Consider the following 18229-nt stretch of genomic DNA (forward strand, 5'->3'; position numbering starts at 1 on the left):
GAGCAGGGACTGGTTGCCTGGAAACTGCCTGTGGCCAGGAAACAAGCTGGTACATACGCCCCTATAAATTGGCGAATTGTCACAATTACACTTTTTGCACAGATTACACAAACCTGTTATGGTATGGACCCTGGTAGGTTGAATTTACTGTCCCTTTACTGTTGGACATATCTTTCCAGTCCTTATGCTAAGGTATCAGTCGTCTCTGCTACAGGCTTTTTTCAGTCTTTGTGCTAAGCTGAGCTAATAGGTCAAACTATTTATTTGGTGAATCAAAGAGCTAAAGACAAAACAGGTGTCCTGTTGGGGGGAGAAGTCAAGGAGATTTTTCACAGCTGCGTAAGTAAATTAATCATTCATTATTTTAAGAAAGCCATTAAATAAATATAAAGGGTGCCTTATTAGAAAGTGTTACCAAAGGTCTCCAGTAGGACATACTTCTTTCCCAAAACACAACATTTTTGTTAAATATCACATCCCCAGTAATGGATTTGGTCTTTAAAAATATTGTAAAAAGGGCGCTCGGGCAGCTCAGTGGGAAGAGCTGGCGACCCACGTACCGAGGCTGAGTCCTTGGTGCAGCGGCCCAGGGTTCGAATCTGACCTGCGGCCCTTTGTTGCGGGTCATCCCCCCTCCCGGCCCCCCTTTCCTGTCTGTCATCAGCTGTCACTATAATAAAGGCAATAAAAGCCCATAAGAATATACTTAAAAAAAAATATATATATATATATATATGTGAAAAAAAAAAGAAAAAGTAATGGATTTGGTCTTGATTGAATTTATGAAGGTTGGTCCCTGCAAAGTGCCGCAATATGTTTTTAATGGATCTTTGGGGCAGGGTGCGAGACTAAATTTCCCATGTGCCACATGTTGCCAAGATTGACGAGTTCCCACTTTGGCTTTTATGATGCCTAATTTCTCTCTCTCTGCCCTACTCTATCAAACCTCCGCAGTTCTTCTCCCACTCAACATTCTTTCATTTCTTCATCTATGATTTCACAATGCGTTGATTCCAACTAATTGACATTTAAGAGGGACGCTAGCACATGAAGGGAGAGGCGGACAGTCTTCTGTTGATATTTATATATACAAGCAGCTCGCTGGCTGTTAAAACTATCGCCATGACAACAGGACAGGAAGCAGGAAGTAGGCAGTGTTCTGTTGGAATGGAGTGGAGAGATAACGCCGGCTAATTCCCAGTTCCATGGCTCTCTCATCATCTTGTTACGCCCCATTCAGGTTACAAACATGACAGGTGGCTTTGTACATCTGTGCGTGCATATGTTTAACATCTGAGTCTACACATGCAGACATTCAAACCACGGGGCCGCATTCCAGGTCCTTCTGAAAGTTAACCTTTCTGTGGGTCAAGCCTGTTTGGGGGGGTCATGGATATTCTTGGAGCAGGAAGATGACTGCACCGTCATAAATACTTCTTCTGGAATCTAAGATTGCGTGCACTTCACATAAATGTTTAACCAGTGGCATTTCTGCATCCTCCATGTCTATCTAGACCGAAACCATGTTCATTTCTAATGATTACAAATGGAAAAGATCATATTTTTGATCATGGCATTTTAATACATGCTGCTATCCCTTTGGGGTAGGGATCAGTTTTACAGGTATATGGTGGAAATATGAATCCATAGACTTAACAAGGATGCTACACAACTGCATGATGTATTTTTTCCTTTAAGATCAAATGCAATACAAAAACATGTTACCAGCAAATAGATGTTGATCGCATTATGTAACTTAACATTTTAGTTATTTATCAAAATGTGCACTCTATGCCATGGGTATTCAAAACTCCACAACTGCATACATGAAACATATTTCTGCATTAACTTTTGCTGTGTGACCAAGTCCTTAAACTTGGCCAGGCAGACATACTGATGTATTCTGCCCTTGACTCTTTCACTAAATTAATAGTTGAAAATGTTGAAACACTGCCCAGTCTTGTCGTACAATTAATTCCACAATTATTCTGTTGACGTTGTCAGACGGCTCAGTTTTGGTTAAAAATTGGCATGTTGTAGTGGCATTTTACCAGACTTCCCAATGACCAGCTGTTTCGCTGAAAATGATGCACCCTGGCCTTGTCCTTCTATCAGATATAGTCTCAGTCTATTCATGCTTCAGTGCACATTTTCAACCTCTCTTTTCTTTGTAGTTTTAAAGATGTGCTCCTACCTCTGACAGCAAGCTTGCTAAATGTGGCTACAAGCCTAAGAAACGACAGGTGAGGTCATATGATAGCATCATGTGTCACTCTCAAGCGCTCTGGGTCAGGTTGCATTGAAGTTCTGTTTAAAAAGTCTGGATTAAATAGTCTTTTCGGCCCGTATTTGGACCAGAGTATGAGGACTCTATATACACTTTTTAGATTAACTAATTTAGACGTAACACCATTCGTAGCTGTGTGCAGTATCCTTTCCCACACTGTTGGCCTTGTATAAAATGTGAGCAACCTCTCTTTAGAGCCAATTCATTAATGGACAGACATGGACAAACTTTGCTTAGGAATGTGAAAACACTGCTTTTTTAAATAGTCTGTCGCTTGTGTTGTTCTTTACATAGAATGCAAATTAACAGAACTAGTGCTTAAGGGTAATGAAATGGTATAGAGCAGTATAAAAGACGCAAATGAAAACATCAGTAAAGGAGTTTAATTATTTTGTTCCTCAAATTATTGATTATTGAATTATTGATGCTAATGACCGTGATTTTAGAATAATCATTAATTAAAATATAGTCCCATAGTAAAATAATCTAAATCATTGCTTACATTTAACATAAGCATCCTTACTCAGGAAAAAAACTGATTGAGAAAATGATTGAATGAATGAATGAATGAATGAATGAATGAATGAAGAGACGGAAGGTTTCACAGGGACAACAGGAAACACAGACATGCACTCGCTGTAGGCAACTGGTGACTGCTGGTGGTGACTCTTCTGACTGTGTGAGCGTGTTGGATCTTGTTCAATGGAGTGGGAATGTTTACTGTCAAGCTGTTATCTGTTGGTGTACGTGCTCATGTGTTATTTACTTGTCACAAACATTTTTAGCTCCAAACAGAAGAATTTGGCACTTTGCAGGGGAAGAAATGCTCGGTACCTGTTTCTCACTTGAGCAGATCACGATCTTGATGATGTTTAAATGTAGGCGTTACAGGGAGCTTATGTTAGGAAATGAATCTACAGTAGTCAGTGAAAACTTCTTAAAGGTAAACCACCTGTAAGTCTCAGAGAGAGAGATTTATATTGTCTCCATTAATTGTTAAGAAGTTCTTGTATTGTTCCTGCCCTGACTTGCCCAAGAGAGAAAGTTCTAGAAACCTGAGGCCTGTACTACCAAACTGGTGACTTCAGGAGTAACTCAGTGACATTGGGTGTAACTTCCAGTATTTAAGTGTATCGTGCTACAAAAGGTGGATAAGTTTTACCCGAGGTATGTTGTCATGGCAATTTACCCTCCATCTTTGCCAGCTTCTAGGGCCAGAATGCATTTGTTCCCATTTAATTGTTATAAAGATCATATAGACTTTTTATGGTTGCAGGTAATTCCCAATATAAAAATACTTTCTAATATGCATAGATGAGGCCTGTATACAGAACACTTTAATCCAGAGGTTGAATGGTGCAACTGACCGTACACCTATTCTAACAGTTGCATTACATTCACACAGATTGCCTTCAACCTGTGTGAAGCTTTAGGGAGTAGATTTTAAATTTAATTTTAATTAATAAGTTTTCCAGCATAGAGCACTTTTAAATTCATGTAAATGAATCAATTTGAGATATTCTGATAATCTGAGATTTTTTTTCTGTTAATTTACTACTATAATCTTGGAAATTTACCACAGTTTTATATTCAATTATATCATAAACATTATACCTCAATGTTTCCTCTTACAACTTTACATGAATATCATATGCGTCATTGCTACACTCATCACAGTACTTCTGACCTCTGTGTCACGGCTGGGTAATTGCTATCTGTGAAACTTTAGGCCGCATGTCTAGTCAGTCCTTTTGGTTCTTGTCCACAAAGGATGTTTATTTCATTAGTCACTGCTTTATGTCTGCTTTTATCAAAATGCTGTCAGATTTGCAAATTGTTTACAAAGTTCTGCTCATCTTTTCAGATACATTTTGGGTCACTACGAGCTACGATATGATAACAGGAGGCATCTGCAGCGCTGCTTGTAAACACATATATCACTTTACACGTTTATGCAGAATAAACAATTTTAACTACCGGAACAGGAAAGAGGTTGGGGGGGGGGGGGGGGGTTCAACATGGAGTACAGGAAAATTATCCACAGTGATGTACTCAAGTTAGGGAGCGCACAGAATCAAAAATTCCTTTATTGAAAGCTTACTGCTGAGTCAACTGCTCCCATTCTCCTTTCCTTTCTTCCCCTCTCCCATTCTTTTTTACTTTGTCTAGACTCAGAGGGACATTTTTTAATAGGCCACACATGCTTAGGCTTGTCTTGGATGACTGAACATCTTGCTTGGTCATATTGTGTGTGTGTGTATGGGTCTACTTAGTGAGTATTTCTTTTTCTCTTTTTTCAAAAATGAAATTTGATCAGCAGTGTTTGTAACCACATAACAAGCAAGATTTTAACCGGTTTAACAGGTTTTTGGCTTGTTATGTTATGTTAAGTGTTTGTTATACCAAATTGAACCCGCGTTCTCAGCCATGTGTATCGGTGAGGTAATAGTGAAACTAAAACACACAACTGAGCTGTGTCTCCATAGTAAGTTGCTCAAAGTAAACATCTACTAAACGTGACAAGATAGAGTGGGCTGTGTGTCAACGTGTATACATGCTGCAAATAGTTGCCTATTAGTTGTAGAATTGCAGTATTTTGACTTTGTACTGAACTGTGTGAAAACTGTTTAGTGTGTGTTTGTCATGCATGAGCACTGTAACTAGTGGTATGTTAATGTAGCATGGCTTCACAGGTGTAGGTGCATGCAATATCTTTTTATTAATTCTGGGGTGTATGGTTGACTGCATGAATGAGCGTGTGTGATAATGCCCAGCTTTGTCGGGTTTTTACTCAACACCACTAAAATTGTTTCATCACCAACTCCCACTCCTGTGGGTGCAGTCGGATCAAGTCACTCCCTGGCGCAGTTTTGACAAAATACCATATCACGTAATTTATGAAGTAATATTTGGTAAGGCTGTCACAATCGAGGTTGTATCAAACTTCAAAGAAAGACAGAAACGTGCCTGAAGGTGTGGGGAGACTTACCGATCAGAATGTAGGAGCCTGTGAAAGGAAGATCCAGGTGGAGGAGTGGATTAGATGTGACTGCTTGCCCCTCTTAAGGTGCAAGACCCTTTCTGTTGGTGACTGCTATGCACGATGACAAGTTCAGATTCAGTAATACAGTGGTTTACAACCCTTTTATTTGGAACCTTTGTACCCTGTCATAATGTAGATGATGTATTTTTTTATTCTCTTATGATAAGCTTTAATTCAAAAGAGGATCCTCAGTCCTCTAGGCATACAGCTACTGCAGGCACTGAAAATGTTATTGCACTGATAATGACCAAATAACCCAAGGTGAGACAAAAAGATACAAATTATTGTATCAGCAGTTTGGTCAAAACCTACGTAATACAGGCTTTTAATGTCTGAAGTCTGGCGCTCTGTCTGAAACCTGTGTAATTCTGAGCTTTTGTATCTGTTGCACAAAAACCTTCAAATGCCAAAAATGCTTAGTCTTGTTCAGTGTATATCGCATGATTTCTTTTTTTATTAAAAAATGCCACCCAGCCTGTAACACTGGTGCACAGTCCAGTGTGTGACAGATGGAAATCACAAAACCTCAAAGTCAAAGGAGAAGTTAATAATATTGAGCAGCGGCAATAGACAGAATTTCTACTATGAAGAAGTAACACAAATGTTCATCTGCAGTATGTGAGTACATGATTAGTCATTAAACTCATGATAACACATTTGATTTTAACCAGGAGTTGGCCCAACAGCTGATTTTCTTTATGTCATTCATTGTGTGCGTCAGTAATGAACAACTAAATTCAGTCAGGCTGTTAGTTGTCATTACCTGGATTTAAGTAGGTTACCTCTTACTGTAGGAGTGTCTATGAAGATGTGGTGAGTAACACGTGTTATCTAGCAATGGTTTCCATAGAAATGTATCAACACTTCCTAGGTGCTGGAGAGGAAGGGAGAATGGCGTAATGCTGAACTAACATAATTGCCACTAAAAAAAGATGGCTGCAACATTTAATCAGAAAATCCTTTATTTACAGAGATGTTTTGGTTGTGCTGGTCTTCATCATGACTTCCTTCCAACTATATTAATCATTCTCAAAATCATACTGGAAGTTCTGCACCCAGGCCTGATGTGATATTGGACAGAACATTCATAAGGCAGAATTTTAACATGATTGTTTCCCTGCTACATGAGAAAAATTGCAACAGAGAGAATACTGAATAGACTGTTATCCTAAATTCAGTGATGATGATTAACACAATTGTTTGTCTATTAGGACACAATAAGAACTTACAAGGGGAGAAACATTACACAGATGCCTTCTGACAGGCTATTAGGGGTCACCAAATAATTTAATGAGCATGAAAATGAATCATATGCCTTGGCCTATGCGGTAAGTGTTCTCTGCCACCATCATCAAAACACCAAGTGAGGGAATGTTTTTCGGAATAATGGCGTTTATGGAGCGAAACCTGTCACAGCTGTGTCTACGGAGTGTGTGTCTGTCTTTTTGAGTGTGTTTACTAAAGAGCTTAAAAACTAGTTGTCCTTAAGAGACTCAGGAAACAGTCATAGAGCTTACAACATGGACAAAGACATGCAAACCCACACGCATACAATGTTTCCATGTATTATGCAGCATGTAAAATTATCACCCCCTCTCTCTTCCAGGCTCGCCCTGCTCTGGGGTCTAACTGCTGAGCATGCTGGGTAAGGCTCCGCCCACGACCAGTAGCCTCAACCTGGTGAACTCGGAAGTTTGTGACACCACGGCGGCCCCGGACGCGCACGACGGTATCAAGATGGCCGACCTTGTGGAGAGCCTGGATACCAGAGAGCTGGACATTGGGGAGGGAGAGGAGATCGACTATGATGGAAACTTAGGTGGGATTTCACCACCATTCCTCCCCAGAACAAGATAATACCTAAAAATAATCATAATATTGTTTTAAACACAATAAATCTGACTGAGGAATACTTGAAAAGCCAATTAAAACTGAACAAAGCAGTCTGTGTTTCTGGTGACAGGAGATTAAACTTAACTTAACTAAGAACCAGATTCATTGTTCATAAGCACGGTTTGCCATATAAGCCCAAAGCAATAAGTTTTCCTTTACATAATTTAGATCTCACAAACCTTACTGGAGAATAAACAGAAACATTTGACCTTACACTGCAAACTAGGAAAACATAAAAAGTCTGATTTCAGTGCTCCCAAGCGGCCTGAACAACTCCTACATGCACAAGCAGAAAAACCACACTAACCACCCACCTCTCTCTCTCTCTTCCAGGGGACTGTCGTATCCAATTTTCAGCGGTGTATGCCACAGTGGGCTTTAAGGAGGCCAATGCTAAGGTCTACCTCCCCACTGTGCCCATCACTGCCCGGATCCTGGAGGTGGAGAGATTCACCACAGCGCAAGACCGCTTCAACCTGTCGCACCACAGGAGCGTCAACAAGGTACTGCACACACACGCTGTTAAAATAAAGCCATCATAAGCTAATTTTTGCTTTTAAAATAACCACTTCTAAAGCAACTAAAATAATTCTAACCCAATGTTTGCCATAATATATATTAAGCTCATCATCATCATCATCTCAAGACTCACTGCTACCCTTCCCTCAATTGTGTGTGTGTGTGTGTGTGTGTGTGTGTGTGTGTGTGTGTGTGTGTGTGTGTGTGTGTGTGTGTGTGTAGTCTCTGCCAGCAGTGTTCAGGATTGAGCTGAAGCACGGTGAGTTTACCTGGGTGGTTAAGAGGAAGGAGAAACATTTCATGGAGCTGCACAGAGAGCTGAGGACATACAAGACTTTCATGCGGATACCTCTGCCATCACGCAGGTTGGTGCCTACACACACAAACACACAGATTTTACAGTCCTGCACCAGCAACACTAACAGACCCAAGTTTAGCCGTATACACAAACGCACATGCACACTTGTTTTTCACATTACACTGACTGGAGATTGACCCTAATATCAACCTAAAATCCTATGACTTAATGGGTTACCTTGTGGCGAATAGCTTCTTGTCCCCACCTGGGAGGTAAGTTCCCACTAGTTTACAGATTCTTTCCCCACAGCGTGAGTACGATACAAAACACACACACACACACACACACACACACACACACACACACACACACACACACACACACACACACACACATACAGGTGCATAGACACACTGAATAGGATTAACATATTCAAAGAATAATGTTACATTTAGTGAAATAAACTTATGTGCTTTCTTGCCAAGAGTTAGATGAGATCAGTACTGTTCTCGTGCCTGTACACCAAATATTCAGATGGGACTAGGAGCCAGTTAGCGTAGCTTAGCATAAAGATTGGAAACAAAGGGAAACACCTAGCTTGGCTCTGTCCAATGTTTAAAAAAATCACATGTATTGTGTATGTATGTATTGTAAATTTCACTTATTAACATGTTAAACACATGACAAGTGGTTTTATGAAGAGGTTCATATGGGAATTATTTCTTGGTGACCAGCTTCTTGTGATAATGGACTGTAATTACAAGAACAGTTTGTTTGTGTCTGGTTTCATTTGTGAACATACTGCCCCAAATACATCAAACAAACAAAAGTAGCTAATTCAGGCTATTTAACCACAAGACTACAGTAGCAGTAACTATCTTGGAATAATGCATTTTCCTGTTATACACATTCTGCCAGCATTGCGTGAATGTGGCAGCAGTTGCCAGGCAACCGGGATGTCTCCAGAAAGTCACTGTGTTCAAAAAAGGTTCCAGCACCTAATTCCCCCCTAAAACCACCAGTTGTCGTTTATACAGTTCGGTTTGTGTATGGATTAAACAAACAAGACAGATTTAGAGGTGGTGGTGGTGCATGTATTGTGTAGACTAGCCATTTCCCTCTGCTTCTGGTCTTTATGCTAAGCTAAGCTAATTGCCTCCTGGCTCTCGCTATATATATAAGGGGGCAGACATGGTATCATTCTTCTCATCTAAATCTTGGCAAGCATATATCCCAAAATGTCAATCTGTAGCTTGCAGTATATTCATCTTCCACTTTAATAAGTTTTCATAGAGTTACCTTCCCCTCCCTCTCCCTGTCTGTTTTTCTCTCTCTGGTGATGTACACACTTGAAAACAAACAAAGGTTGCCCTTGGTTTTTAATAGGATTTACTTTTGCCCTACTCCCTTTTTCTCTCTCCCTGTCTCTGTTCTTTTGCCTCTAAAATAATTAAGTCTCCCTTTTTAGTAAAAAAAAAAAAAGGTCAATTTATGCCACTTTGGTTGATATAACACATCAGTGAGTCAACCTGCAAACCGTCAATTTATTCAGGCTTTTAAATTTGCCTGTCTAAACACCTGCTGGCATGAAGGTACACAGAATTATGTATTTTAATTTTGGCTTTTGGGGCTTTTAGCATTGGGCAATTGTTGAATAGAAACAGGCAAATGTTGTCTGGGCTTTGTCCTTAAAGCAAAGTATTAAAACAATGTTCAATTTGACAGGTGCTCTGAAAAAAAAAAAGTCTGAAAAAGCATCTTCAAGCATCTTGGACTTTTTAATTGAACACTTTTTAAAATGTTTTCTCCCTCTCTGTCTCAGCCACACGGTGAGGAGAAGGACAGTGAGGAAGAGTGAGGTGAGGGAGATGCCCTCCCTGCCGAGGGGAGGGGGAGACGAGCTGGTGCGAGATGAGCAGGTCTCCAGCAGGAGGGTACGTCTCAGTTTTGTCTGTCGTTTTCCTGATTGGAAAATTCACTCTTGTCATATTTTAACTTTATGGCAAGGAGCTCTCCTGGCACTTGCTTGTTGCCATGGCATTTAACTCCTTGCCAGCACATGTATCCCCTAAAACCCATCTCTGACTGTGTGTGTGTGTGTGTGTGTGTGTGTGTGTGTGTGTGTGTGTGTGTGTGTGTGCGTGCATATATGTGCGCATGTTAATGTTTATATGCATGGATTTTGTCATTAAAATACTCACAGTGGCCAAAATATAGTGTATGTGTTTTTACAGAGACAATTAGAAGACTATTTGAACAAGCTGCTGAGGATGGCCATGTACCGCAAATATCACCATACTGTGAGTAATCAGACTAATCACTGCAAGCTGTGTCTCTTTAACATAACCTCATAATGACTGCCTACCGATCTATATGTTCAAGTTAATACTAATTGTGTGTGTATCATACTCTCGGCATGAGATAGATGTGGAATATCTGCTACTGTAGATACCTGAGATGGGCTGTAGAAGTGGATATAAATAGTGATATAACAATGTTTCAGCATTTTACTGCACTCTACCCTTAAGGTGGAACATTGTTCCATAGTGGAACGTAGTGCAGTGTTGACACAGATTGTTAATGTGTTTACCCATAGCACTGTGTCTGCTTTATGTTGACACACTCAAGGTATTTAAGTATATTATTACTGCTCATATAAGATACTCTCGTGAGAAACATAACGCATCGGTTGCTTTTACATGGAAATTACATTAAAAAAAACAACTTTTCATTTAATGTAACAATACATTTACAACATGTTACATGTAGTATCTTTGCTTATTTCTCATTTCCCAAATCAGGTGTTGTAAAATAGGGAGGTGACTTATAACAACATATTTACCCTTTTGTATACTAAACCTTACCTACTTACCTTACCTTTATGGTGAAATGAGCCTTAAAATAGATCAATACTATGTTTCATTACATCAATGTGCCTATGCTGTACTGACAAAAACAACTCGTAATAATTTAGTCACATTACCTCCAGGTGGCTGCTATGTGTGGATGTAATAGCTGCCTGCTCACAGTTCCATGTCGATGTGTACAGAATGTATCAAGTTTTTGTTGTCTGTCTGTACAAGAGTCACTGTGCTATCTCTTCCTGTCTATTCTCAGATGGAGTTCATTGACGTCAGCCAGATGTCATTCATTCATGACTTGGGACCCAAAGGACTGTGAGTATTTTCTCTTCTTTTAATCCCTTTTTCTTCCCATCTGTAAAAACAGCCCTGTTTAGTCTTGTGTAAGGTGAAGAAGCAGTAAACACCAGAGTGCTGGTTGAACTTGAAATCCCATCCCAAGTGTACTCATTTACAAACTTCCAAGTATCCTGTTTTGTTTTAAAATTCCCTTACATTCCGTATTACAAAAGATATTTAACCATTGTCTCTCTCTCTGCCAGGGAAGGGATGATCTATAAGCGCTCAGGCGGACATCGTATCCCTGGCATGAACTGCTGTGGTCACAGCCAGGCCTGCTATCGCTGGTCCAAACGGTGTGTGATTACTTCCGTCCTTGTGTGTTCCTCTGTTTGTCTCTCTTTACCTTTGCCCTTGTCTTTCTGTCTTTTTTCTGTTTGTGTCTTTTTCATTCTCCCTGCCAATATGTTAGTTGCCATGTTCACATCATGTATATTGCTTTTCTTGACTGTTTTTCTTCTTGTAGACATTCAGACAATCTGAATTTATTTTGCCATAACTTAAGTTAAATTTTTTGTCTTCACAGCAACTCTCTTGCCATTTTGGGTTTACTGTAACAGTCCAGAGTGGGACTTCTTAATGGCTTATGCTACTAAAAGATGGATTAAAAAGAAGGATTGAAACTTTTTTAACTGGCAATCTTTGTCTAAAATGTAGGTGTGATGATGCTTTCTACAGATTTCTGGCAGGAAGCTGATTGTGGGTGTTTAAACGCAGTGATCACATTGCATATTTAAAAGCATAACGATAATAGCATTTTAATAAGTCGTCAGGTGAATTTTCTTTTCATTCTTTTGTAGTTTGCTAACAAAATATCAGTAACATCTTCATACCAGCTGCATTGGCACATGCTTGTCTCTCCCTTCATCTGTTTGTCTGTTTTATTCTCCTTCTCTTCATCACAGCCAAATTATTATGTGAGCAGTTTTTGTTATCATTTTCTAAAGACAACACAAAAACAATCCCACACGTATGAAACGTTTGGCCCATCCACCTACATCCCCATGTTGATTCTCTTCCTACACCCTTTCTTTAAAACGAGAAATGTAAGAAATGGTCCACAGCAATCAACAAAGATCCACAGAACTTGACAGAGACACACAGATCATAAAGCCTGAGGATGATGATTATGTTATGTTGAGGGCTATGTTGTGTGTGTGTGTGTGTTGTGTAGCTGGCTGGTGGTGAAAGACTCATGCCTGCTGTACATGAAGCCAGACACAGGGGCCATCTCTTTTGTCCTGCTGTTGGATAAAGAGTTCAGCATCAAGATGGACTCCAAAGACACCGAGACCAAACACGGAGTCCGGATAGATAGCCTCTCCAGGTGATATTTCTGTGTGCGCGCTTGTACAGCTGAACATTCAAACTTTTTAGCAGGTCACATCAATTTTGAGCAAAGGCTTACAATAGATTGTGAGGCTAATGTTATTTCAACACCATTTGAAAAGAAAATCCACCCTTAGAGTGCTACACTGTTAGACTGCTGATAGAATCAGTTTATGGTGTTGAAAATGTATTCCAAAGGGTTATATTGTGGTGTACAGTTTTCAGCCTGCCTCATTCAGTTCTTACTCAGTGTTTTTCTACAGTAAGAGGAATCAAGAGACTTCTTACAAGCCCCAGGCAACAGGTGTAAACTTGTTGCATCCATTTTTAGGTTTTATATGTAGGTGGAAAACATTATAGCAGTGGTAGGCATGGAGAAAAACTCTTTCCCTTGCTAAGAATATATTAGATTTCATTCAGGTTTGCTCATTCTACTGTGCTGAAACCATATGTTGACTATTAATAGATCATTTTAGATGCTAAAAGCTTTTTTGCAGTCCAAATTGCACTGAAAATCCCAGAAAATGAATAAAAGATCCCAAGTGGGCCCACAACTCACAGCTTCATTGCTTAAAGCTGTACGATACAGTACGGTATTACAGGGTGGATTGTTTTCTTTAGCTCCTTTTCATTCCAGCACTCTTAATCCAGCTCTTATTTTATTTTAGGAATAATTGCCCAGCTGTTAAGCTAACAGGAGCATAAAATTCCTCATTTTTTTGGCACCAATGCGCTTCAAAATGACTACATGTATCTGTATGTGTGAGCACAGGCACGCATATTTATTTCACTGTGTCTGTGTTTGTATCTGTGTACATCCTCCTGGTAGGACCCTGGTGTTCAAATGCAGCAGCTACAGACACGCGCGCTGGTGGGGTCAGAGTATTGAGAGCTTTGTGAGGAGTCATGGGAAGGCTTTTCTCCGAGCTCACCGCTTTGGCTCATTTGCACAGGAACAGGAAGACATCCCGTCCAAATGGTAACTACACTGGTGGAGCTGTTACTAATGTTGGTGTGTCAGTGGAAAAAATGAATGCAGATAAAAACACTAAGAGGCACATACAGCAAAAAAAATAAAAAATACAGGTTTTGAATTAGTTTCAAACTGTTATTTGTTTCTTTGTAACAGACCTATGTAGTTTTTTGTAAGAAAAATGTTTAGTAGATTAATCATGTTCTCTACAGGAAAGCTGCACAAATAAATAAAACTCAAAATACACAAATTTTCTGCATATGTTATTTTCTCTCTGCCTTCCTCTGTAAGCCTTTCACTGGTAACTATGGAAATGTATGAGAGGAATCAGCAGTCAGCTCTCTCTTTGCCATCTTTCAACTCTTTTTTGCATTCTCTCCCCCTCAGCTGGCAGATAATGTGATATTGAATCATCTGTGTGATAATGTCATTACGTTGTCTTTGCACTGAGCCTGAGAGGAAAACGTGCTGCGGCCCTGTGAGCTAATGGAAAAGTAAAGAGTAGTTGTGTCATGATGACACAGCCATGGGTGTAGCTTGAAGCTTGTGAGGTTAAACAAGTTGGAGAAGTGAACAGACTCTTTATGCCTCTTCTTTTGTTCATTCTGCTGTTGACCTAATTGTGGTTTTCTTGCAGTTTTGGGGGCAAGCTGTGACAAAACCACTTTAAAAAAGGCAGAAGTAGTTATCCCTTTACGGAACAGTAAAATATGAAACACTTACCTGTGTGCATGTGTGTGTATATTTTAACACAAGCACATGGGACACTAATGCCTGTCTTCACAAGCTACTCAGAGTATTTTTTCTTGCAGGTATGTGAATGGAAAGACTTACATGGAGGATGTGGCTGATGCTTTGGAGGAGGCTAAAGAGGAAATCTTTATCACTGACTGGTGGTAAGTTCCAGTGTGTTTTTGTGTGTGTGTGTGTGTGTGTGTGTGTAAAAATGTGCAATGTCAAATATTTTGGTTAAAGTGAGTCTGCTGTCAGGACTTGAAGTGTGAGTAGCCAGAAATAAACAGATGGGCTACAGAATATCTGTCCTGCTTTTACACTGTAACATCCAGCGCAGCCTCAATGTAGTGTTAGTGTTAGTGGACTCAACCAGGAGCCAGTATCACGAAGCAGGTTTAACTTTGTCTGGATCTCTTTAAGCTACCTGTCTTCACTAAGCCTAACATTGGACATTTTGGATAACTGGTATCAACTGACTCTGTTAACTCTGGGAATTATTATATAGGTGTCTTCCAATATGTTTGGCATCTTCAGCATGTTCTGTATTAAAGAATTAATCTGGACTTTCCAGTAAATTGATTATTTATGAAGGGATTATGCATTGATTCTGTTTAATAGTGGAATTTCAATGCTTTTTGATGTCACATGATGAACAAACAAAAAATTAACAAGTGATAGACTTAAAAAGCAAAATAGAAGCAAGGTAAGGCTGTTTCTGCTGCAAAAGCAGAGGAAAAAGTACAGACAGTCTGTCCAAAAATAGAGCTAGGACTATAGAAAAGAAAGGATTACTCAATATGATGCAGCTGTTTTTTAACCCAGTGGCCACACACAAAGTTGTGCAAACATGTTGCTTCCGTCTCTGACATAAACATCATGGTTGGAAAATGATCTACTGAACTATAAAAATATTTGTTTTCATCCATGTTTTCATGCACACATTGCTGTGGAGCATTACCACCACCTTTGGGTCAGTGGAATAGTGTGAACTGTACCAACATACTACTTAGTAGCAAGTTTAAGTGCAGAGAATGCAGTGGCCTATTTTGGATAAACTGGAGGTGTGTCTTTGGCAGATTATTTTGGTTAAGAGTGTGGTTAAGTTGCTGTGTCACAGTGGTGTAGTGGTGGTGTTTCCATGCTGTTTCCCCATGTTTCCAGTCTCTCTCTCTCTCTCTCTCTCTCTCTCTCTCTCTCTCTCTCTCTCTGTCTCTCTGCCGCTGTCTCTCGATTCTTGAAAAACGGCAAAAATGTCCCAAAAAAATGAATCTTAAAAGAGCAGGCTAAGGTTGTCGTCATGGCTACAAGATATGTCTGATTGCAGAATCATGTGATACGTGCACAAGTATTTACTGCATCAAAATCAACCATCACAAACCTATCTATGTGCTGATACCCAGTTAATATAGTGCATGCTGTTACACATTACATTAGTAATAATGCACAAGGCACGAGCCCTGGCTCTCTGACAAGCAATAGAATAGTACTGGGTCTCATTACAGCCTCATCCACACAACCAGAATAGAAATACACTGACAGGAAGATACAGTCTACATAGTGTCTGTCCACACTTCCGCAACATCTCCTTTGCTTCTCTCTGTCTCTTCTCAGTTTACTGTCTTTTTACTTGTCAGGGGTCATGTTCCTCACATAAGGACTGATTATGTGACACTTGTGAAGTGTTTGTACACACGTGCTTGCATGTCTGTTTTGTTTTTTACAGTATATATGTGTCATTTTCAGGCATGTAATCCAAGTATACAATGAAGTTTAGGGTTGGAAATGTGTTAAAGTGAAGAAATACTACAATTTCTGTTCAAAACAAAGGAAAAAATAATTTATCGCCTGTAAAAACGTGTTTGTCAGATGACACACCTGTACTTTAAGGGTACAGTAACCTGTAAGCAGTCTTGCTGTGATGCAAATTAAATCTAAATATCATTAAACGGCTCAACCGCTTCACATTGTAGAGAGGCTTTTTCTTTCAGTTTTATCACTATCATACCTTTCAAACTGAGTTTTCTTTTTTCTAATGGGAAATAAACACTGTATTTTTCTCGAGACACAGTTATAATATTCTTGACAGTGTAATTTCAAATATAATAGTTTAGGGTCTCTGGTTGCCAAATGTGCGACGTGGCTGAAATCCCTGAGTTCCAAGGCAGTAATCACTGGGCTTATGGTCTTAACCAATGAGGTGTCAGCCTGTGTAATGTGAGCCAATGGCATTGTAGACATGTAAGCTCAGGATGCCAATGTGAGTGACTCATGAGACTATATCATTATGTCATGTCTGTCATATGTATGGTGCATTCAACATGTTGGTAGCTCTAAAGGGTTAAACATGAATCTTGTGAATGTTTTTTTAAGTAATAATGATGCATTTAGGGAGGGTTCTGTAGGCACTTGAATGCCTGAAAGAAACGTGTAATTTTCTCTTTTAAACTGTTTCTCCCTCTGCCTCCCTCCCGTCTGTCTTGGTAATCTTTTTCTATCTTTCTTTATCACCAGGTTGAGTCCAGAGATTTTCTTGAAGAGACCTGTAGTGGAAGGCAACAGGTGGAGGCTAGACTGCACCCTCAAACGCAAAGCAGTAAGTAGGCATTAGATTCCCAACATTATGGAAGCCACAGTCTAAGTGTTGATTACTATAGCCTCTTTAAACACAACCTCTGAAGCCAGATATCCATCAACCCAAACCTTTAAGCTGATGTATTTCTTTATAATGTAAATTCATGCATATCAGCCTGATGATGTGGGATGGCGAAGATTTCCTGTGTACAAATATAAACAGATATATATGTGAATTGAAAGTAAACAGAAATCTGTGCAGCACAGGTAGTTTGAAGATTATAGAAAGATGAACAGGATTACATCATTACAGGGTTTCTTCTTCTGATATTATTCATACTGTATTGACGCATAAGAAATATGTGAAAAGATGTTCTTAATATTGTTTGTCCTTTTCTGCCTCTCTACAGCAACAGGGAGTGCGGATCTTTGTGATGTTGTATAAGGAGGTGGAGCTCGCCCTGGGCATTAACTCAGGCTACAGCAAGAGGACCCTCATGCACCTGCACCCCAACATCAAGGTAACTGAAGGATTATGGGTAGTGAAAGAAGATGCAGTATCAGTGCCAGCATATATACCGTATATAATGCACTAGTTTTGACCAGACTGTCTACTATAATCACTCAAATATTAACCAGAAATGTCATTCTATGTTTTCTTTTGCAATCTGCACAACTTATGGAGTCTATGAACTATATGTGTGAATCCATGTGTGCTGAATTTCCCATTTGTGGTTCAGGTGATGCGTCATCCAGACCACGTCTCCTCCTCCGTCTATCTGTGGGCGCATCATGAGAAGATCGTTGTCATTGACCAATCAGTGGCCTTCGTGGGCGGCATCGACCTGGCATACGGTCGCTGGGACGACAGAGAGCATCGGCTGACGGATGTCGGCAGTGTGACACGCTCTGTGGCCCTGGAGCAGGTCAGACACACAAATACGACAAACACACACAACTAATTAAACTGTCTTGTCCACAGTTTGGAGTTATTGGCAATAAATGTGGTTGACAAATGGTTCAAATATGAGGAGAAGGAGGAGAGGAGAGGAAATGGTTTCAGTCAAACTCACACTGCCTGTGTGGGGAGTGAGTATGTGCAAGAATACAGAACACTTTCATAGTGCCAGCTATCAAACAGGCCTCTTCATTTTAAAGACACACATACAGTATAAGCACACATACATTCTCATACACAACTACACAAACATATGCTACGCTATTGACCTCAGGGTCAATATTACTAGAGTATTTAATCAAGGATGTGATGACAGTTGTTTTGTTGTTAATCAGTTCCTATGAATCAAAACCCAAACTGATTCATACATGGACTGAATTACAAACATTGATACACACATGCACAGAAAACACACCAAACCCT

At 39.8% G+C, this 18229-nt stretch overlaps 1 protein-coding gene across 3 annotated transcripts in view; it reads left to right on the forward strand.

Moving 5' to 3' along the window:
• Positions 1 to 18229, forward strand: part of pld1a (phospholipase D1a) — a 35597-nt gene that overhangs the window by 6217 nt on the left and 11151 nt on the right. For 2 of the 3 annotated variants that reach the window (XM_051396376.1, XM_051396375.1), the window contains exons 2-14: positions 6937 to 7149; positions 7557 to 7726; positions 7965 to 8107; positions 9863 to 9974; positions 10275 to 10340; positions 11158 to 11216; positions 11444 to 11536; positions 12415 to 12567; positions 13399 to 13548; positions 14355 to 14438; positions 16789 to 16870; positions 17259 to 17369; positions 17589 to 17774. In XM_051396376.1, the coding sequence (XP_051252336.1) occupies positions 6969 to 7149; positions 7557 to 7726; positions 7965 to 8107; positions 9863 to 9974; positions 10275 to 10340; positions 11158 to 11216; positions 11444 to 11536; positions 12415 to 12567; positions 13399 to 13548; positions 14355 to 14438; positions 16789 to 16870; positions 17259 to 17369; positions 17589 to 17774 (1590 nt within the window). In that variant the 5' untranslated portion in view covers positions 6937 to 6968. Of the gene's footprint in view, positions 1 to 4538; positions 4560 to 6936; positions 7150 to 7556; positions 7727 to 7964; positions 8108 to 9862; positions 9975 to 10274; positions 10341 to 11157; positions 11217 to 11443; positions 11537 to 12414; positions 12568 to 13398; positions 13549 to 14354; positions 14439 to 16788; positions 16871 to 17258; positions 17370 to 17588; positions 17775 to 18229 lie in introns of those variants that run through there. The other variant, XM_051396377.1, reaches the window with a different exon arrangement.

The sequence above is a fragment of the Dicentrarchus labrax genome, unplaced genomic scaffold (assembly GCF_905237075.1).
Source record: "Dicentrarchus labrax unplaced genomic scaffold, dlabrax2021, whole genome shotgun sequence".
In the NCBI taxonomy this organism is placed as follows: Eukaryota; Metazoa; Chordata; class Actinopteri; family Moronidae; genus Dicentrarchus; species Dicentrarchus labrax.